A 22,665-nucleotide genomic window follows, 5' to 3' on the forward strand; every position below is an offset into this window, starting at 1 on the left:
AACTTTGCAGCCAGGGACCCCTTTAATGATAGAATTAAGTCATGTACACATTTCTACTAACCAAATATTAAACTCATCATTCTATATTATGCATTTATTATTATATTGTATAATAAAAATTGCCTATTTATTAGAACCAATAGATAGATAGATAGATAGATAGATAGATAGATAGATAGATAGATAGATAGATAGACCTTGTCTTATTATCGAGTTTTGAATTAAATTTATTTAGTTCTACTAATAAATAGACTATGTCCTATATTATCTATAAAAAAATAATAATAATAGCAGAGATTTCCACCATAATTACAAATAAAAAAAAAAATCTAATAAAAACAATGGATAAACTCTGTCTATGCTTCCCAGCCCCCAGAAGGTCCCTGGACCCCGACTTTGAGAACCTTTTAATGTAACAAAATGTCTATTTGATTTGTCTTTGCATTTTAAAGTGTATTTTTTATGATTATACAGGACACAAGAGAGTATGAAGTCTCCATTTAGACATACTGCTTATGCCCACTTTGAGGACCTGAAGCCTTTCTTTGCCTTGTGGAGGTTCCCCAGCACCTTTTTCCTGTTTTCTGACCTCCTCTTATCCTCATCTCGCCCATCTTGCCTCCCAGCGTCCTCTCCTGGTCGGGTGTAAATATCCTGATTGTCAGAGAATTTCCACAAATACTGCAAAGAGTGTGGAGAATATGATCTTATTTTTGTAGAGATTCAATATCAGTGGTCTAGCAGCAATGCTTTTACAGTTTTTATCCAGTTATGAAGCAAAGAGCTGGAGATAAATCTACTGAAATTAAAGACTAGCTGCATCCCAAAGTCTAGGCTGCAGCTGAGGTTGGTTCCTTTCAAATATTTAGTCACACAAAATGATAAAAATGGCACAACAAAGGCCACATGGGCACACTATTGAAGAAATTTCACACCTGCATCCGTGGTATGAAAGCACATTCAAATATGCTAAACTAGAATGTATTGGTGACCATTACATCATCTTGTATTAATTTTCAAGCAGAATATATTAATAGATTAATTACTCATCTTATTTTTTTTTCATAAAATGTTTAACAAATTAGATCATATAATATAAAATTTTTTAGACTGTCATTGAAAGTGTAAGGGCCATTGCAGGTTGTAACAGATACACCAGTGCAGATTGCAGCCTAGACTTCGACATGCACCTACTGTCATCAATCGACTGATGTCTCTCTATGATCAATTTTTATTTATTTGTTATTATTATTATTATTATTATTATTATTATTATTATTATTATTAATTTAAGTGTTCCTGTCTTCTTCACAAGCAAGGGAAGCTGTGATACAGTATGTAGAACTGGAATTTTGTTTTCCATTTATGAATGTGACAATAGATCAGTCAATCTGATTATGGTACAAAAATTTTATTTTGGGCACAAAATAAACAGTCAAATTGATTATTGTATGTCTAACACAAACACACACACACATACACACACACATACACACACACATACACACGCACACACACACACAAACACTTTTGTCAAATAAATTTATGCATGTTTTATATATTTGTGTCCTCTTGTGTTTCTGATTCATTTAAAATCGACTGAGAGGATGTCGTAAATACAAACTTGGGCAATGAGTACCATGATTAATTATTTTATTTTAGTGTTTTTTGTTGTTAGTTTCTCTATAGAAATAAGCTGAATTATGCCAAATATCATGAAATGTGCATGCATAATTTTATGTTTTTATCAGATCTTCCTTTAAATAACCACTGTAATTCTAATGGCATTTTAATTATCTTCAGTTGACATTGCAATAATTTATCATAAACAACTATACGTTTTCTACACTGATTTGCACTTCAAAAATATTTTCATTGTTAAACTAAAAGGTATTTAAATCAAAATGCAAAACATTTCAATGCAGAATCTATTCAAAGCAATGATGACACAAGTGACACTTCTGATATGGATACAATATGAATCCAACAAAGCTATAAAAATGGTGATTTGTAATTAAGGTATTTCACTTATGGTTGTCATCTATAATAACTATACTGAAGATGCTCAAACTCTTATCCCACTGGAAGATAAACCCTTTTGAATAAACACAAAAATAAAAATATAACAGTATACATATGCATAATTAGACCATTATTAGACCAATAACTGTAATTCCAATGCAACACTTATTCATATCAAAGGTATATAATAGTGTGCAAACAAAATAATTTCTACTGGACAAAAGTATCTGCCAAATTAATAAATGTAAATGAGTAAATGTTTATTTGTAGTCACAAATAAATAAGCAAACAAGCAGGTAGATACATGCGTAAATACATTGAGCAGATAGCGTTTGATAATATTAACAGTAGAGGGCGCCATAATGCAAACACAGCTCATATCGTTTGACAATCAGCATAAACTCCTTACAAATATTTTAAAACTGAAAATATGTTTTGAGAAAAAAAAATGGGCAACGGAACTACATTCCTGCACTGCCTGTGTGGACATTAATTATGTCACAGGAGTAACATTATCCCTTAACATTATATTTCTACTGTACCCTCATCATTACACTGGTGCAGCATGCAGTGCATATTATCTTGTCAAGGACAAAAAAGTGGAAGAATGGAAAGAAACATCAATTCTGCATTTGGCCAAATATGTACATGAAATAGACTAAAGAATTTTAAAAGAATCTCTTGAGGATTCAGATCTGTGGCTGCTCCTCATATATCTGTTCAAATCCTCTGCTCAAGACTTAAAATGTTGTGAGTCAACATCCATTTCTCACGATTGATCCCATTATCCTGGGGCTGCTCTGAGATCCTATTTCTTAATAATTAGCATTACTAAACTCAACACTTTTCCTCTTGAATGTATGCAAAGAATTCCCTTATACACTTCAGGATGTGCAACATCATCCTCCTTGTTTTCATGGAGAAACTTTTGAAGGTTTGTCAGACCTTGAAGCAGTACTGTACATTAACAACTGCAAAGAGCAGTCAGGATTTGTAGTGCAGATTTCTAGTGCAACCCAATAATGGGTTATTGCAGACTTCCTCTTATGAAGTTCAACAGTACTTAGTGTTTTTTGCAACCCCTCATGACTAAGTTATTAAAGTTATATCCTTACCACTTGTTTAGACCTTAACTAATTGTACATGCATCAAAGGAACAAGTCTTAAAACTAACCAATTAATATACCAATTTTTTTTAGAACAGTGTTTCATTGCTTTAAAAGAAAAGTAGATATACACCTTTTATTGTAATGTAGGCTATTATCTTGTACATTCCTGACATTAAGGGTAGATGATTTGATCTGTTCAATCAGATGCACTGTGCAGGTTTTTAAGCAATATACCTATTGCAATTATTAGTTCAGAAGTCTGATTAAAGTGGACATTTTTAGTGACATCCACTTCTGGTACATGGCATTATGTAAACCTTAAACAAAAGAAACCTAAAAAAAACCTGTTAAAATTTTTACCCAAGCTTCTGAATCTTGCCAGACAGGAGTAAAACCTGATGTCTTTCTGCTGTTGTAACAAATGCACCTCAAAATGATGTTTTAAGCATGCTGAGATGATTTCTAATCACCATTGTTATAAACAGTAATTATTGCATTTTATGATCCTTTCAGGCAATTTGAACAAATCAGCCGATTTTCCTCTGAGCTTGCTTATTAACAAGCCGTTTCCACCCACACAACAGTTGCTCTCAGTGTTGTTTTTTTTTCCTTGCATCAAAATCCCAGATCAGCAATTTCTGAAATACTCAAATCAGCCCATCTGCTACCACCAGCCATGCCAAGTCACAGAGTAAATAGTAGTAGAAGACTTTATTTTACAGCACAGTGAAATTCTTTCTTTGCATATCCCAGCTTGTTAGAAAACTGGGGTCAAAGCACAGGGTATTTAATGATACAGCACTTCTGGAGCAGAAAGGGTTAAAGGCCTTGCTCAAGGGTCCATCACTGGCAGCTTAGTGATGCTGAGGCTTGAACCCTGAGCTTCTGATCAGAAACCCAGAGCTTAAACCACCTAATTATGATGCTTGATGTGGACATGGGCGTAAATTTGATTTAAGAGTAGGGGGGGACATTACATATAAAATTTCTCATGAGCAATTTTTCAAAGGGGGACACAAATAATACAGTCAAATTGTACTTACAGTATAAAGACACAGTGTCCCCACAGTGAAAAACGTTGTTTCTATCATTATTATTGTAGCACGGAGACTGCGTCAATTACAATGATAATTCAAAGTGCTTTACATAAATAAAGTAAAACTATCATAAAAAAAAAAATAATCACAACAATAAAAACAAGGAATAAAAAAAATGTTTAATATTTTATTTACAAATTAATTAAGACACTTAAGAACAGAATAGAAATTGATTATACAAAAAAATACAGTGGGGTCAGTTCGGATGTAGCACAGTGTTAATTTAGTAAATGCACAGATAAATAATATGCTAATTGTGTGTTAATGTTAAATTAACATTATTCCAAGTCGTCCCAAATAAAACACTGCATGGGAAACGGCTTTGGCGTGTTAGTGTCAGTGCACTATGCTACAAGCTATTGTACACAAGCTAACGTTCACTAGATAAGTCATATTTTAATCGCTAATAGAGCAGATTCATGGAAAATTACATCATTAATCAGCAATTCTCCCGCAACTAATTTATGAATGAGTCTGCATCAACTACATTAAAGAGAATCGCTTTATTTAAAGTGAATAAAATACCCTAGTTAATGGAGTTAAACATTAATTGATGCGCAGACACACACCTGACTCGTGTGTGTAGAGAAGGTGAGATGAACCGCACACCTGACTCGTGTGTGTAGAGAAGGTGAGATGAACCGCACACCTGACTCGTGTGTGTAGAGAAGGTGAGATGAACCGCACACCTGACTCGTGTGTGTAGAGGTGAGATGAACCGCACACCTGACTCGTGTGTGTAGAGAAGGTGAGATGAACCGCACACCTGACTCGTGTGTGTAGAGAAGGTGAGATGAACCGCACACCTGACTCGTGTGTGTAGAGAAGGTGAGATGAACTGGGTCAAACCACTGTGAGGAAGGGGAGGGGGGAACTCTACTGTTTCTAAATGCATTTTTGCGTTTTTTTTCCCTACTTACACAATTATTTTAGGTATACATACATATATTTTTCATATAATAGGGAATACATATAATGGAGAGTGCGGTTTTTTTTTTTTTTTTTTTTAGGGGGGGACAACCCTCGGATGGGGGGCATGTCCCCCCCCTTCCCCCCCGGGATTTACGCCCATGGATGTGGATATTTAATGTTGATCTTGACCTGTACGCATGATTCATTTTGTTATATTTGTATTGATAAACTGCCACTTGATTAGCTGATCAGATAAAAGCATGAATGTGCACTTGTACATATGTTCTTAATAAAGTGGAGTACTCTGTTGGAGGTGGGCTGTAGAGGTTTTGCAGGGCGTTCACTCTGCGAAGTGCTCTCTCTACTAGAAATTACTGGGGTGGCAAAGATGAAGGCAATTAGAAACGTAACTGAAGCCGCAGAGAAAGCCATTAGATGGCTTTGGCTTAAGAGGGCAAAACCGTGGGCAGTTGCTACTGGGACACAGTATGTTGTCTGATGTCTGATGATGAAAGACCATGAAAAACCCAATGACCCCAGGATACATCACTGATGATGTGTCCCAGTGCATCTGCATGATGTATTTTGTATCATATAATATTAGTATTATTGATAATAATGATGTATTTGACATTTAAAAAAAAAAATACTATTTTGAATCGTCAACAAATATGTGCAAGCTGAGCTATACAGCATGTGTTGCCTAACATAGCTAATATATTAATAACATTTCAGCTGCCTCTGGCGGCTCAACTCGTTGTTCTGGTTCGGTGTATTAACGCTGACCTCGTTATACCGGAAGAGTGGAAAAACAGTAGTCATGTCGGCCCTCATCCTGGTCGCTGGGATTCTCGCAGGCGTTTTTATTTTGATTCGGAAAATAGTTTCGGGAAAGAGATGTAAGAGTAAAGTACAACTCCATGGCAAAACAGTCATCGTTACCGGTATGTGTTTCTACTTGATGTATCTATTTTTTTTAAAGCATCTTTTTAACACGTTGTGTAGCGGAAATAATAAATAAGTGTCAGAAGTCACTTTCAGGAATTATATCTGAAGTGAGAATAAAATTAGATGAATTAATTCAGACATTTCATTTATACGTGCACCTGATAGAAACAACCATTTGTGAACAACAGCCAGTAAGGCGTATATACCACGTGACGTTGCATGATTGTATGAAATAAACACCGTGTTTTATCGTTTTTACAAGAACAAGCAAGGTGCACTTACTAAACACTTTATTAGGAACACCTACTTATTTACAGCGTTATCTTATCATCCAATTAATTGCAATGCATTAAATAATGTAAATACGAGCCTGCAGCTCAAAGAATGAGGGGGATAAATGTGATCTTGGTTGTTATGGATGTGGTGTGATTGTTGCTCCCAGACAGAAATATTTGTATAACTGCTGATGTCAGATTTTCACATATAGCACACTTTAGAGCAGGGGGTCACCAACCTTTTAGAAACTGAGAGCTACTTCTTGGGTACCGATTAATGTGAAGGGCTACCAGTTTAATACACAGTTTTCAGTTTGATCTGAAATAACACATTTTCTCAATTTACATCTTATTATATGTTATTATTAATAATGAATGATATTCCTCTATGTGAAGACGCTGATCATGTTAAAGATTTCTCATAATAATTATCAACAATGATTTAACAAAAATAGGAAACAGCTATTTTTAGAAAAGGCCCGCAGGCACCATGTTGGTGACCCCTACTTTAGAGTTTATTTAGAAAATGTCCATTAGCTAAGAGACATCACTGGAGAGTGGACAGGCTGGTTTGATTTGACTGAAGCTGATACACATAATAACCCTTTACAATTGTGGTGAGCAGAAAAGCATCTCAGAATGAATGATATCAGGGTTTGAGGTAGATGGGTTAAAAAGAAAACAAGCATGCTGCAGTGGGCATAGGCTTCCCAAGTCTGTATAGGTTGAGACTTGAAAAAACATAGAATTGTATAATTAATCTCACACACAAAGATAAAAGGGTTAGTCATTGCAAACAGCATGAATCTTTACACTGAACCTGTCTTGTGTAAACAGTGCAGGTTAATGGAGGTGGTGTAATGGTGTAGGAAAGCGTATTCTTTTTTACATTTTGGAACTGTTAATAGCCGTCGATCATAATACATTTGTTTATTGCTGCATTTTTTTTAAGAAGCAAAAATTCTGTTATGTTAATTTCTCTTCTTAACTGTATCCTTTTATTTTATTTTTTACAAATTGTACTCTGTTACGTTCCCACCTTGGCTAGGCCTAGGGGAGTGTGGGAGCAATAACCATTTATTTTGGAGAAAAAGCAGGACCAGAGTTTAGAGTATATTATTGCTTTAATGGTGAAATGCAGTAAGGTGACAAACAGATTCCAGAAGTATTCCACAGAGTCAAGAAGACTAGACTCACACCGGCAAAACAACATGGACAGTGCCGAAAAAATGAACATAAGAAAAAGGCTGTATTTTGGAAGCTTAACCTAACAAACATCAACAGACTAGCTGACTACACTAGGCCAGAAAAATACAATGGGTGGCACCTGCCCTTTACCTGGGGTGACTAATCAATGGCAAAACCTACATGCTGGTATGTATGTGCGTGCAAATTCTTACCTGTTCTCAAACCAGGTGAGCTAGTATAACAGATATAACTAGCAACCAGCACAACTAGCAACCAGCTCTCTTTCTCCTCCTTCTTCACCTTCTTTCCTCCCCCGGGAAAAACAACAGCAGACACGTAACACTATTTTATTGTAGCATGTAACTTTACCTTCTGATATAAATATTTTGTCCTTTTCTCTTAACATGATACCTTCTTTTATTTATTCCCTCTGTCATCACCTGGGTTGTTGCGTCTACAGGCAGTAACACAGGTATTGGAAGAGAAACAGCTGTAGATCTAGCCCGTAGAGGAGCTCGTGTTATTCTGGCCTGCCGCAGTAAAGTACGTGCTGCAGGAGCTCTGGCTATCATCAAACGAGTGAGAAACATTTCCATTTACTTCTTTAATTATGTCCAAATGTACAGGGGTGTAGTGCTAAGAAACAGATTAAAAAGTAAAACATAATTAAACAAATAAAAAAATAATAATTAGAGACAATATGTCAGTGTTTTAACTACTTAACATTGAACAGTTTCCATTGTTACCACAGCATTCCATTTAATGATACGACATTAAAATATTAATTTCAGGAGAGCCGAAGCAATAACGTGGCGTTCATGGAGCTGAATCTGGCTAGTCAGAAGTCTGTTCGCTCTTTTGCTGAAACCTTCCTCAAAACGGAGAAAAGACTGGATATTCTTATTAACAATGCAGGTTTGATAAAGTTCTACCATTCATTAGATTTGAAGTGTTATTACAAAGTTTAGGTGCCATGGTAGTAAAAGGTTTGCCTCTAGTCTTAGGTACCAGCAGTAGATGAGGTATGGTGGAGCTGCGAAACTGAAATTGGGTACTGACATTAGAGAGATAGGACATGGTAAAGTCTTAAAAGCAATGGTATGTGATTCTCTGTTAAATGAGTAAACACTACAATGATATTGAGAACTTTGGACTTTAGCTGCTGAATTTTAAGTATGTTTGAGTGATCTAACATCTGAGTTCGATTTCCGGTCAGGGAATCAAACCCAGCCATTAGGCCACTCTTAGTGCCGGTCCCAAGCCCGGATAAATGGGCAGGGTTGTGTTAGGCATCCAGCGTAAAAACGTGCCAAATCGAACATGCGGATGATCCGCAGTGGCGACCCCTAATGGGAGAAGCCGAAAGAAAGTTTCAGTGATCTAATATCTATAGCGCTTAAGGTTTGATTATTTTATCCCATGTCAATTTTCTTAATGCTCCAATGTGGTTGTCTTGTAGGAGTTTATATGCAGGGTACTACAGAGGAGGGTCTTGGGCTGATGTTTGGAGTCAATCATATCGGTCACTTCCTCTTGACCAACCTCTTACTGGACAGACTCAAAGAGTGTGGCCCAAGCAGAGTTGTTACAGTCTCCTCAGTGTGTCATGATTATGGGAAGCTTGACTTTAACCTCCTCAGTGCTCACAAGGAATTTGGAAAAGGCAACTCCTTCATGGATGTCTTTAGGATATACAGCAACAGTAAGCTGTGCAACGTGCTGTTCACACATGAGCTTGCAAAGAGGCTTCAAGGAACTCAGGTCACCTGCTACAGCCTCCACCCTGGTCAGCATTACTCTCTTCATTATGTTTTAGTTATAAGGATTCTGTGACAGTATCTACATATGACCTATTATTTTATTTAAAGCCTTATTTGTCATAATTTCCTTTAAGACTTGATTTTAATTTGTCCTTCCTTATGTTTTACAGGCGCTATCAATTCAGAGTTGGCTCGCAGTTATCCGGTGTTGAAGCAGGTCTTGAAAGTCATTGGAGCCCTGTTCTTCAAAGATGTGGAGTCAGGTGCTCAGACAACTCTATACTGTGCACTACAGGAGGGCATTGAAGGTCTGAGTGGTCAATATTTCTCCAACTGTGGATTAAAGAATGTTCGGGCCATGGCTAAGGATGACGCAGTTGCTAAGAAGCTCTGGGAAGTAAGCGAGGTGTTTTGCGGCCTGTCATGAGATAAACTCAGGATCTTATATCTAAATGCTAAATTTATTGTTTTTGTCAGATTTTTTTTGATTGTTCTAAATTTTGTGTACCTGAAAAGAAATGTCAGCACATTTGACTAGCTTATTAAAAAATATGAATGTGATCATGTTGTGTGTGTGTGTGTATGCTCTCTCTTATTTTATATAATACAATGAGCATCTGCCAGATGAAATTCCTAAATGCACAAGGCAGCAGATTAGCTCCCTGCATGCAGTCCCTTGAACAGAGGTTATATTTGGCAAGTGTGATTTTAAGATTGAAGCTGGTCTCAATTTAAATTGCTTTAGTTGAATGTTTTAGTCAGTTTCTTCTTTTATTTGATCTTTTATTTTTTAGTAGATCAGAGCACAACCCACATTGTAATATTGGATGTAAATATTGACATTATATAAACATTATATGAAAACCGGAAACTATTAGATTAGAAACAATGTAATTTAGTTTTTACTTAAAAGTACTAAAAAGCACACATTTTATTCTGCTTCAAGCAAATCCATTAACAAAAACCCAGTAACAGCTACTAAATAGTATGTTTTATAAATGCCTGTTTTTTCACTGTGTAAAGTAAATATGAATGCCACATCATTACAAATGGTCTCCATGCTCAAGTATAAAGTATACATATAAAATAGTATCTGGATGTAATTTCCCACAGTGACCACCAAATATTCTTATATTTATACTGTTCCATTGCCTTTGCTGAGTTTGCATTTTCAGGGATCAAAAACAATGTCATGTTTCTCATTGCCACAATCTATTTATGCTCATAATAAATATTTGCAGAGTAAAATAAGTTTTAAGGAAAGGAAACAGATACACACATTCTTACCAAAAAGGGCTTTCGGTTCGATGCACACGTGTACCGAATGCAATCCTGTTTTACCTGCAGAAAATAGTTCGATCGTGTGTTCCCTCAGGAAGGTATTAAGGGGTGGACCGCGTACACAAAATGCCAGTGGTACAAAAAAAGAAACTAGATTTATTGCAATGTCACTGTGGCTTCTCACTCTGTACTAGAAATACGATTTGTAGGCGTTGTTTTGTGCATGCGTGAAATCACGACCACTTCCTTGTCATCGCTAAAGCTAGCAAGATGGAGTCTTTCGCGTTTTATGTCCCACTTCAACTGAATGAAGAATGGAAGAAATTAAGACATTTGTTAAAGTATGCTGAAATGCATAGAAGTTAAGTAGAACATTTCTTCAGAAAATGTAATATTAAATGTAAACACACCTGTATAACCCCAATGAGGTATAACAAATATAAACAATTTAACTTAATCATTTATTGTATGTTATCAATTTAAGTTGTAAAAATGTAATCAATTACTCAATTTAATCAATATATAGTGTATTGGGTGTGATGTATTTTATTTTATTTTTTATAAAACATTATTGTATATATTATTTTACCAATCAGACAAAATCTGTTTAGGAAATTTTAGTTTTATTGTGTAGAAATGGCACAATGTGTTAGTATACAGTACTATTATTGAAATTATTGAGTTAATTTATTTTGGGTCAATTTATGACCAAACAACAAACTTATAACAAAATTATGACCGCTTTCCCAAAATAAATTTGACCCAATTATACTTTTTTTAAAGTATTGCAAAAGAGATTGCTAAGGGTTCTAATCATATGGGTGCAGCAGTCATGTACTATATCTAATTAATTTAGTCATAAAATAATTAGATATATAATATACCATTTTCTGGTCAACATTATAAACTTAATGCCTCAGTGCAACCTGGCACCTATAAGACCTCTAGGCATATTTACAAATGCCCAAAAGACAATGCGAAATCAAAATAGGAACTTAAAATGAAAGAATATCTTTATAGTGGCATTTTACATAGTAAAATCTCTAGTTTAATTTATGTTCTCATTTATGGCTGAAAAATCTAATGACTGTCACAACTTTCAGGAGTTTTCTCAAATGTTTTCAAGTTCTTTTTTTCCCTTAAGTCATTTAACAAAAGACCAGCAAATGCTGTGCTAATAGGATTTTATTGTGAAGGTTAATTGAACAATCAAGAGATTTATTTGTAAGTCAAGAACATTATTTTCCCATTTAATCATCAGAGCTGAGCAATCTTCTGGTGCAGGACAGCTCTCATGTCCATGCATTGCAGGTTGTCTGTAATGGTTGTAAAGAAGTGGCGTGTATTGGCTACCTGTACAGCAGTGGTGCATTTAGGGTATGCAGACAGTACAACTTCATAGTGGGACAAAATATCGAGTGCACACAAATACAAAGGTTCTGGCTGTCCGGGTATCATCACCTGCATGTGGAGCGCATGACAGTACAGCTGAGTCAGCACAAACAGAACTTCCTTACAGAGATCTCCACTACTCATTATGGGGCTTTTAGTGGAGGTGGTGGTGGTCTGGATTGGCATTTTCTTCTTCACAGTTTCTATGATGCCCCTCATGGCAGTAGCACAGAGCCGGCCTACATGTGCCCAACCCTGGGAAGGTAGCCATCCTGCACAGCTGGAACCACATAGAAGCTGAAACATACGCAGCAGGAACACCGACAACTGCAAATCATGAGCAAACGAACGAAGGTCAAGTAATGGAAGGAAGTCCACATATTCCAGGGAATATGGTACATGAAGCTTTTCTGACTGGAGGAGTTCACACAACACTTTCAGTAGTCGCTGCCATTCACCAACTGTACACCAGGGGAGAACTTGAGACACTGCCACCAACAAGCCTTTACTGAACATAGTTACTTCCTCTGGGTTGAGCAAATTTAGAGATAAGGAGTCCAGCATTATTTCCTGAACATGATCTGAGAGACAACAGCATTCAATCCAGGCCAGTAGGCCAGTTCCTTGGCCATAGTGAGGCAACACCAAACCAGACCACTCCTGCTCAGAAAGCTCAGCTACCATTATGAGAGAGCTTGGCACCTCATATTTGAAATGCTTGCCCCATACTTCTTTTAAAAGAATGCGAACAGTCCAGTCAAGCTCTTCCACTTTTGCATAAAGCCAAGAAAGGGCTCTGGACCAAGTACTAGGAGCTAGACCCACTTCCTTGCCAACTGCCTTGCCCACTGTGGGCAGAATGGAGATCAACAGTTCTTTGGATTCAAGAGATAAACCAATATCACCCTCTAATTGTTGCTCCCAGCACTTACTGCAATTATTTAAAAGCTGAGCAAGACAGTATAGGAGAACAAATGGAGAGCAGTTCATTATCCATTGTGTATCCTCATCTGTGGATACACGGGCCAAAGCTGATTGTAAAAGTCGTAGGCACACTTCAAGCCTGCAGGGCTGAGGAAATGAAAATGAGAGACAAGGTAAGAACAAAGCTTGTACAATATCCTCTGGTAAGAGAAAGCTTAGTTCTTCTCCCCTTTGATCAGTGATGTTGGACTCCAGCAATAACGACAGGAAACAAAGAAACTGGTCTTCCTCTTGAGGTGAAGAGAGTTTGTTCCACATAGTATCCTGTAGGCATCTGCATAACAAGTTGAACTCTTTGTTTCTTGTCCCACTCTGGTTCTTTAATGTGTTTACCAGACCAGAAAGCTGCTGGAGAATCTGAGCAAGGAGCGAATGAGCACCAAGGTTCACTACAGCCATGTGGCAGCACCGGCGCATGGTGGCCTCGGGGTTCTGGAAAGCCACACGAGCAATAGCACTGACGGCAGAACACAGATTGCTTTTTGCTTCACCTTGAATAATGCAATTAAAAGCCAAATTTAGCTCCTCATCATAGCCTATAGTTACAGAGCTGGGAAGGCACCCATGCAAACCTTTCTCTGATAAGGTAAGAATTTTAGAAAGAATTGTATTCTTGTCTGGTAAAGACAGCTGACAAAATATTTCCACAACAATATTCTTGAATTTTCTGCAGTGTTTTACATCAGCATCACTTTGGCATTTGGATATAAGAGAAGAGACTAAAGCCATGAGAGAGTCTTTTTTCTGAAATGCACATTTGTTTCTCTCAAGGCAGCTTAGCCACTCTGTATCACTGACAGTCTGGCTCAGTTTGGAGGCAAAAACTTTAGGGAGATCCTCGAACCCCTTAAGACTGTTGTCAATTATTATTATGGCAATATTTGCTATTTCATTTGATGGACTTTCTGGAACATTAAAAGAGGCAGATGCAAGCAAATCTTCCAAAGTTCTTTTCAAACTATTTACTGTTTGTCCATTTCCCTCCAAGTTCCCAGACTGGACTTCCAAAGACTTAAGAACTCTGCCCAGACTATCCTGGAGACGGACTGCTAAAGCACTCGGGTTTTTAGTAGACATGCTTAATAACCCCTTGTTTTTCCAAATCATTATTAACTCAAGTATTGTATCCATGGCTTGGATCAGTGTAATTCCACTTGGCTTGCTCTGAGCAGGAGTTAGTACGGCAGCAAGATCTCTGTGACACTCATGAATGGCCTGAATAAGATCAACCCCTTCCAAAGGATTATTCCTCTTTCGCAGGCTTACAGAATGGGCAATGTTTTGGATTTTGACTAAAGCTGGGAGGTCTGTTGGATCTTTTAACAGATAGAATGTGTACAGCATGTCGAGACAGTTGGAAAGAGCAAAATAGCATATCTCAGATGAAGTTATAGTATCTTTTATGTCCTTTAGAGCTTGGAATAGGATGGACATTACACATGTGGTAGACATGTCCAAATCTGGGTCTGGCTTAAATCGTTTTGAAGCTTGTGGTGTGCAGTCAGGGAGGGTCTGTGTGAGACGAATACACTGAGCAGTAAAGACTTGGTCTAGGTTGTCCTCTGTTTCTTTCCTTCCTTTTAACAGCTCCCACCACACCTCAAGCAAGAATTTCACATCCGCTTCTGTACTGTCCGTTGTAACATGTTTCATTAATTTCTCCAGCTCTCTGCACTGTTGGACTGATTCAAAGCACTGAAGGAACTCAACATAGATGCCGAAGAAGCCCAGGGATTTAATCAGTTCAAACATTACTGTATGATTTATATCAGGGAGGCTATTCTGAAAGGCAAAAAATGGATTTTCCTTCCAACTGATATCAATATCATCCACTTTCTCCTTCTCCAATATTTTGTTCCATAGAATACACAGAATCCTCTTTCTCCAGTGAAGCCTCTCAAGGTTGGTTACACACAACTGTCCTAATATTTCAGTAACAGCCTGGACAATAGGGCGTCCAACATGCTTCCAGTCCTCTTTTCTTAAAGCGGTCAGAGGTTCAGGCTGGCATAACTGATTAGCCAGAAGAAACCCACCCTGAAAGACAGCAGCCTTCTCACAGTTCAGCCAGGACTCTGAAAGCAAAAAAAGGCAATATTGAAAGATTAAAACCGATCCCTCAGTCAAATTTTAATGCAAGTTTTTGCATCAAAGTCATTTGTATGCTTCACAAGTGCAACGAAAGCCCATTAAAACAGATCCAAGCACATTAGAATGTGAAGTGATTTTTTGAGAAAACATACTGCAAAATAGAAGGACAAACACATCGATTGTCATAATTATGTTTTTATATTTTTCCTCTGTTTTGGCCTTCAGGCCACAATGAGATGGATTTGGGTTTTCGTTTAAAAGGGTGAAATGTTGGCTTGCCAATTGCATCAACTCAGAGACATAAAAAACAAATAAACACCTGATGGAAATAATGTGTCTTACATATTTACACATGAACAGTATAGAAATGTAAGCATTAATAAACATTTCAGTGTGGGCAAAGCATTTTTGTGAAATGTTTGAAAACATCAGTGTAGATGAAGAACTTGTGCGTGGCTTTTGGTGGGACACTGGGATTAATAAATCCACTGATCCTGATCAGGATCAAGCGATTACTTCATTACTAAGTATCCAGCTATGTACCTACATGTATGGCATTAACCAAATTCACATGTAGATTCGTTCTGCAACCAAGCAAGTTAAAAACCAGCAGTTAAATTCTCAATGATTACAGTTAAGAGCTGAATGATTGCATGCATGAGATATGAATACCAAATGAATACTGTATTACCTTGGTCCATAACTGCTTTACTTGAAGCTAGGGGGAAAAAAGAAAATCAGACCAAAAGGCCTATGTGTTTATTCCCGTCAGATTATTGGTAAACTTATATGTTGTATGCATGTGTTATCTACCGCTACAATTCAGCCACGCGGACTGAGCGTTCAAAAGCAGAAACATTTGTACACACTTCCGCATCAACGAGAGCAGAGAAGAAAAACCTACAGGAAACATAGCGCCCTCTAGCGTTCAAGTACATTCATACAGTCATGGATCATTCAAAACGGTGTATTTTTGTTATTATATATATTTTTTGTAACATTGTTCTCCAATTGGTTTAGAAACATAAGGAGAAATAGCAGGATGTTGCTCAGATCCTGATGAAGGCAGAAGGAGAAATGTGCTTACTCGTCACACTGTGTCACAGGAGCACGAGTTACCTGCAGTTCTTGTGAAGTGAAAGTGAAAGCAGAATGATTGCATGGCGGTTTGTTGGCGCTCCGACTGCAGATCTCTGAAATCGGGTCTATCATGATTACTTCTTTTGGTGGACTTTTCCTTGCTTTATTTTCAGGTAAGGTGGAGTAATGCTTGATTTTTGTATACCACCTTAATATTCAATATTACAGACTACATTTAACCAGGAAACACTCATATCGCCGTCTGTTCTGTAAAGCCATTTGACAGCTTGGATAATGTACTTGTTTTTTCATATTTATTATTACAATAAAGTGCAAATATTCATTTATTTTACACTTCTCGGAAAATAAAAACATTTACAGAACAGCTTTGTGGAATGCCATTTATTTATCATTTACTCATTAAGCATTTTTTATTGTTTTTTAATGCCATTAATCCAGGCCGAATAAACTGTAATAGTATTTTTCTAAATTAAGATAGAAATGAAGATATAAAATGTTATGAATACAGATCATCTCGACATAAAAACACCTTTTAGATTGAATTGATTAATTTTAATGTCCTTGCAATACAGATTAGGTTTAAGACATGTTTAACATTGAGTGAGTGTAAAGTGATTTGAATACATTTTTAATGAAAAATTATTTAAATTAAATTTTCAAATCATTTAAAACAATGAAATGATATAGATAAGTAAAATAATATTACTGCTGAGTTTGGACATTTCTATTTTAGACAGGACGTAGTGACATGACCATAAGTCTTCTTTCTTCCTGTAAGGTTTTGAAAGACCATTAGTGAAGTTGAAATGTGTTACAGTCAACACTCCCAAGGCAAAATGATAGCAAATCATTCTTGTGACACCTCTTGTGCCACTATTTGCTTGTTTACACGTGCTGCAGTGAATTGCTAAAAATTTGGAAATTCACATTTAAAGTCTTCTTTTAAGCAAGGGTAAAATCATGAAGACCCTGGATGTAATATTCAGCATGTCTGGTTTTACAAAATGTTCACACAAAGCAATTTAGAGAAAACAACATTAAAAATGGACAAACACTTACTTTTGTTTCCGTAAAAAATAGTCAAGAATGTACACACAAGAAGTAAAAAGCTTTCCCATGCTAATTTACTTAATATATTTTTTTAATTTCTGCTTATTTCCTGACCAAAAATTCATCATTAAAACCATTAAAAGCTTGATATTTTTCTATTCTCGACCTAGGCGATTTTGTGATGTGCAGCAATCATGCTTCATTCTGGTTTACACTCAAGTGACCTGATTTTGATTTCCAGCAGGTATATGTGGAACTCAGTCTGTTTATGATGTCCAGTGGCTGCCATGTCAATTTCAAGATGAGACGGTACAAATAAATGATGAGGGGATTAAGGAGGTCAAGTTTCACTATCGGAGTGCTGGCCTGCAGTTTGGAAATTCAGGAGACAGCCCCATAAATCCCAATGCTATCACCTTCCTTGTCACGAGTGAGTATAGGATTAGTAGTATGCTCATTTAAACCATGTCACTGGGTCACAGATGGAAGATGTAATATACGGTATTACAAACTTGTCTAAAAGTATTTATTTATATGTGTGTTTTATGTAGCATCAAAGTTGGATATGAGGCGTTATGTACAAGGTGGTGAGGAATCGCTGGAATGTGAGATTCAGCGATATAACACTAAACAAATTGTAATGCGCTGGCCTGGTTTTGGTGCACAGGAACATGATGTCTGGTTCACCTGTATTTTCCGTCATAGTCAGGGCTCGTTTAAACTCACCACCTTCCTCAGACATACACCTGCACAGGAAGGTTTTCATGAGAAGATTCAAATTGGAGACAGACAGCTTCTGACCACCTCAGGTAATCATGAGTACACCATTCATCTTATAGATGATCTATCTCATGGTATTATGTTCCTCTACTGCATCCTGATCTAATGGCCTTCTTTATTTTCTAATAGCTGCAATGGTTGTCCTGACACGTACGCCTGTCATTCACGTAAGACTCATGGAGAAGCAGACGCTGCATTGTCAGTTTGCTGTGGATCACAAACAGGCAGATGTGACGGTAGAGTGGGTTTTCCAGAGACGTGGAGAGCGCACAAAACTTTTTAGTTACTCAAGCCGCACAGGCAAGAGCGAAGGCAGTGGAGTGTCCATGAAAACAATTGCGGCAGGAGATGCCTCTCTGAAACTACCACTCACCAGGCAGACTAGCGAAGGCACTTACGCATGTTCTGTGTTCATCCCACCACTTCACACCAACACTGACATTATCCTCAACATTCAAGGTGGGACAATCATGCATGTATTTTCAATTGATAAGAAACAGAAGCTGAAGTGTGTGTATATATATATATATATATATATATATATATATATATATATATATATATATATATATATATATAGTATGTTTAAAAGCCAGTTTAAGAAAAATCAGTCTACAATGTCACTGATTTTAAGAATGATAGTATGGTTTTTCATGGCTGAAGCTCAGTTTAAAGCTTAATCATTATATTAACTATTGCACGCTTTTAAATGAATCAACAATTTCATAAAGCTTGTTTTTCTTTTCAACTCTAACTTTATTTGTCATTACACATGCCCAAATATAAATAGCTAAATCAATACAATAGCGTAATCATGTTTGCTACTATCTGTTATGTCCCAACAGAACCACCTCGTGTTTCACTGAACGTTGGCCAAACCTTGTCTTTAACTCTGGGTGAGGAGCAGAAGGTGGTGTGTGAAACTCAGGGCTACTACCCGCTCGATGTGACCATCGAGTGGCTGCGAGAGCCAGTGGGTTCAGGCCTCGTCCCTGAGGTTCTGAAGAACATTCTGTACTCCAGCCATCGACACCATCAAGATGGTACATATTCGCTCTCAGCTTTCTTCCTGCTTCAGCCTGGACTAGAGTACTCTGGGTACAAGTACACATGCCGGGTGCAACATCAGTCCTTGGGCACGCCAATCCGCAAGAGCTTCACACTCATTGTGACAGGTAGAACAAAACAGACTCGGTTACACTGACCAGAAAATTATACTGTGTTCATTATGTATCATGAAAACAAACTGGGAATTCCCTTCTTGGAAACCCCCTAAAATACCATACAGTATGTCTACCACTAGATGGCAGACAAGGAGTAAGATATTTGAGGACCACATTTGACTAGGTACTGTACTGTATATTTGTATCTATCTGAATTTCTCTTTTTTTCTCACTGTTTAGAGCAAGATTCAACACTGTGGTACTTCTCTGTGTTTGGATTCATCATCATCATGCTAGGAATTCTCATATGGCTGGTACCTCAGTTTATTTCTGGTAAGAGTTTGTGTAAAATTATTTTAAGTTGATAATTGTTTTGTTTGTTTGTTTGGTTAGTTTTTATACTAAGGTATAAATCTGGCTTTTAGGTTGGTCGTACAGGATTTATTTTGGTACAGTGGTAGAAATCACAATCCATCATTATCAGAGATATTACTGCTGTATGTAATGACAAATAGAGTTTAATAATTTGAATAATGGGGAACATTCCAATAAATACAATTTGTACAGATTTTGTACAGGTGCACTGGAAAGTGAACAAAAACATGGAACCAAAAATAAATTGGCCCAAAAGCAGAAATTAAAAAAACAGGCCTCAACAAGATGCCTTCATTTTAAGGGCTGAAGTCACCTGATATGCCAAGGTGTATCGACTTCAACAAATATTCCTTTGGGTATCAAACAATGGTAAAAGGCAGGAAATGGCTGCATAGCCTCCACACCTGTGTCAGAATCATTTCAAGTGGCCACTAGACTGGCTCTCAAAAACATTCTTATACCTTCTCCTTTAGTCTTACAATAAATACAAGAGCAAGCAAAAAATTATTAATCCAATATCACTTGGTCTGTTGATTATATATATATATATATATATATATATATATATATATATATATATATATATATATATATATATATATATATACATTCACAAACTAAAAGGTAGAAAAAAGTTATTTGTCTTATAAACTTTTTTATTAGAATAAATAATAAATGAGAAATTTTCATGGCAATATAATTGTAGTCCTTAAAAAAGTGATATATTTTTTTCTCTGTCACAGCAAGAAGAGAAGCAGCACACAAGGTAAGGGAAACCTTTTGAAAAATGTGTGTCTATGTAGTGTGTGTGTTTGTGTGTGTGTTTGTGTGTGTGTGTGTGTGTGTGTGTGTGTGTGTGTGTGTGTGTGTGTGTGTGTGTGTGTGGTGGTGGTGGGGGGTTAATTATATATCTTAGTGGGAATCAAATGTCCCCACAATGATAGGAATGTCTGACAGTATTGACCTTGTGGGACTATTTGGCAAGTTCTTTTAGGTGTTTTTCAGCAAACCAGGTTTTATTTAAAATATTAAGGTTTTTCTTAAAGGAAAGGTTTCCTTCAATACTGGGCACTGGGGTTGGAGGTTGAAGATATCGTTAGGTGTAGAGTATTTTGGGGGAAAAAAAGAAGAAGAAAAAGAAAAATGAAAGGTCCATATAATGAAAGGAATAAATAGGAAATACAAATTATTAATTTGATTTCATTCATATGCAAAATTCCATGAAATACAAAAAATAAATTCTGCTTTGGTATTTACATTGAGATTGTTGGGTATTAAACCAGTCTACATAATTGCCATTAAATTCTGAATAATTTTATCTTATAAGGGAAAAAAGCAACATATGAAGACATACAGTATTTCACTAGCCTGCAAGTAATGTGGCAGCCCGTGTGTGTGTGTGTGTGTGTGTGTGTGTGTGTGTGTGTGTGTGTGTGTGGTGGGGGGGGGGGGTTTAAGTGCATATGTTTGCCATGTGATTGTTTACATTGTGTGTTTACATAGTGTCTTCTGTGTGCAGATGTATTGAAGGTCGATGCCAGAGGAATTATAGGTCCGCTCCATGGAGACAGACAACAACACATCCCTCTCTCTACCTCCTCCTTCTCCCTTCAAACCCACAGATGCTCTACCTGCTGCATCGCTGGAACATTTTTCAGCTAAAGACGTCGTTGTAAACGCCAGTGTCTGATCCCGTGGTTTATGGGGGCACTTACACTCAGTAATGGAGCCATATGTGAGGAATAACAAAGTCCTCTGAGTCTAATTGCAAGACGGCTGCCAGAGCATTGTTTTTATTAGTAAATTTGCAAAGTGTAAAAGAATGAAATACTAACAATTCAAAGAGATGTTGTGAATAATTTGTGTTTTGTTTGTGATGACTATTACTGGCTCATAACACTGGCCATCATTGAAAAAACTACAGAACTAAACAGTCTGTTTAAATTTTCCGATGTTCAAATTATTAAACTTCTATTATTTTCTCCAGGATTCAATAAAAGTAAAATTATAAAAATATGTTAAAGATTGTATTGTTTTGTTTACACTAGGTTTTTTAAAGCTGAATATCTGCTTTGACTTTATTGAAGTGAAATATCTTAAAATCACTTGGTAGAACCTTAACAATAATATCTGAGAATGATAAGTTGTGGCATATTGGATATAAATGATATTGATTCTCCACATTAGTAAACGTCAGCGCTTTAAGTAAGATTAGGTTTTTACATGGGATGAATAGGACATTGTCCTGTTGCATTTTGGCTGAAAGATGACTCCAGTGGCCAGCTTTGAGGTATCCTGGCAAAAGCTTGGCTAAATCCTCACCTCAGTATATAAAGCAGTTATGTTGTGCCTCCCTCCCCGATATTTCGTTAGCTACCACACTATAAACACTTCAGTTAGGAATGGCAGCTGTTCCTCAATGCCTCTTGGTATATTTCCTTACTCCAACATGCCTAATATCTCTTCAGACAGCTATCAATCACTTATCTTTACTGAAGTCACTGGTTTATGATCTAGTGTCTCCTGTTAATACAAAAATCCGACTTCCTCTACAGTAACCAGATTCTTAGCTTTATAGTTTACCATTTGATATTGACTGTGAATAACCAGTTGAGGGTGGATAAAAAATGTACAATGAACTGCAGATGAACAACTCAGGCAAAAGGATCTCTGGAAACAGACATGCTTGGGGGGTCAGCAGTCTAGAAGAGCAGCAGGTCGGCATTTGGCCACACACCACTGTGCTTAAATGGCTGGAGTGGAAGCGGCTCCTCTGGGAACAGTTCAAATACAGCTTAAGGGTGGAAAAATGAAAAGTTTGCATTACATCAGCAAGGATCTCATCCTGCTTTTACGTCCATCAGTTTCCATTTAGTCAACTGACATTTTTAGAATCATTCCATTATGGACTGTTTTGTTTGGAATTAAGACCCTGAAAAGGACGGTTCAAAACCAGCTCTGCTTAAATTAATCCTCTTGAGTGGTGTTAGTGAGTTCTTGAGGAAGGCTGCCTTTAATCGTCTGTAGTCTTTAGCTCATCTCTTTCTCAGTAAGAGAGCATGTGGCTCTGACTTAATTACAGATGGGGAGGAAAAACAAACAGGCCCAGCTCACACTGGGAGCAGGAGGGAGTCTCT

General features: G+C 37.0%; 4 protein-coding genes across 12 annotated transcripts in view; 3 read left to right on the forward strand and 1 right to left on the reverse strand.

Annotated features, from left to right (window-relative positions):
- sez6b (seizure related 6 homolog b) overlaps window positions 1-1,444 on the forward strand; it is a 159,372-nt gene extending 157,928 nt beyond the window's left edge. For all 8 annotated transcript variants that reach the window (XM_046862682.1, XM_046862680.1, XM_046862679.1 and 5 more), the window contains one exon: window positions 475-1,444. Coding sequence is in view for 3 of the 8 variants with exons in the window: in XM_046862684.1 (XP_046718640.1) it covers window positions 475-504 (30 nt within the window). In the remaining 5 variants the exon portion in view is untranslated. The remainder of the gene's footprint in view (window positions 1-474) is intronic.
- Window positions 1,445-5,591: 4,147 nt separating this feature from the next.
- Window positions 5,592-9,872, forward strand: dhrs13b.1 (dehydrogenase/reductase (SDR family) member 13b.1). Its single transcript, XM_046862689.1, has 5 exons — window positions 5,592-6,084; window positions 8,012-8,130; window positions 8,343-8,466; window positions 9,011-9,337; window positions 9,482-9,872. Exons 1-5 carry the CDS (start codon window positions 5,961-5,963, stop codon window positions 9,736-9,738), a joined length of 951 nt encoding a protein of 316 aa, XP_046718645.1. The 5' UTR covers window positions 5,592-5,960; the 3' UTR covers window positions 9,739-9,872.
- A 1,887-nt stretch (window positions 9,873-11,759) lies between these two features.
- Window positions 11,760-15,928, reverse strand: gemin4 (gem (nuclear organelle) associated protein 4). Its single transcript, XM_046863673.1, has 2 exons — window positions 15,751-15,928; window positions 11,760-15,043 (listed from the first exon to the last, which is right to left on the reverse strand). The coding sequence occupies exons 1-2, from the start codon at window positions 15,758-15,760 to the stop codon at window positions 11,850-11,852; spliced, it is 3,204 nt and encodes a 1,067-aa protein (XP_046719629.1). The 5' UTR covers window positions 15,761-15,928; the 3' UTR covers window positions 11,760-11,849.
- Window positions 15,929-16,028: 100 nt separating this feature from the next.
- dhrs13b.2 (dehydrogenase/reductase (SDR family) member 13b.2) lies at window positions 16,029-21,544 on the forward strand. 2 transcript variants are annotated; one of them, XM_046862167.1, is made up of 8 exons: window positions 16,029-16,312; window positions 17,455-17,640; window positions 17,762-18,019; window positions 18,120-18,449; window positions 18,836-19,165; window positions 19,394-19,486; window positions 20,272-20,294; window positions 21,048-21,544. In XM_046862167.1, the coding sequence occupies exons 1-8, from the start codon at window positions 16,270-16,272 to the stop codon at window positions 21,054-21,056; spliced, it is 1,272 nt and encodes a 423-aa protein (XP_046718123.1). In that variant the 5' UTR covers window positions 16,029-16,269; the 3' UTR covers window positions 21,057-21,544. The 2 variants fall into 2 exon arrangements, with proteins under 2 accessions (XP_046718123.1, XP_046718122.1); XM_046862166.1 differs by having other exon boundaries at window positions 16,031-16,312; window positions 17,452-17,640.
- Window positions 21,545-22,665: the final 1,121 nt, after the last annotated feature.

The sequence above is a fragment of the Silurus meridionalis genome, chromosome 12 (genome assembly GCF_014805685.1).
Source record: "Silurus meridionalis isolate SWU-2019-XX chromosome 12, ASM1480568v1, whole genome shotgun sequence".
Taxonomy (NCBI): Eukaryota; Metazoa; Chordata; class Actinopteri; order Siluriformes; family Siluridae; genus Silurus; species Silurus meridionalis.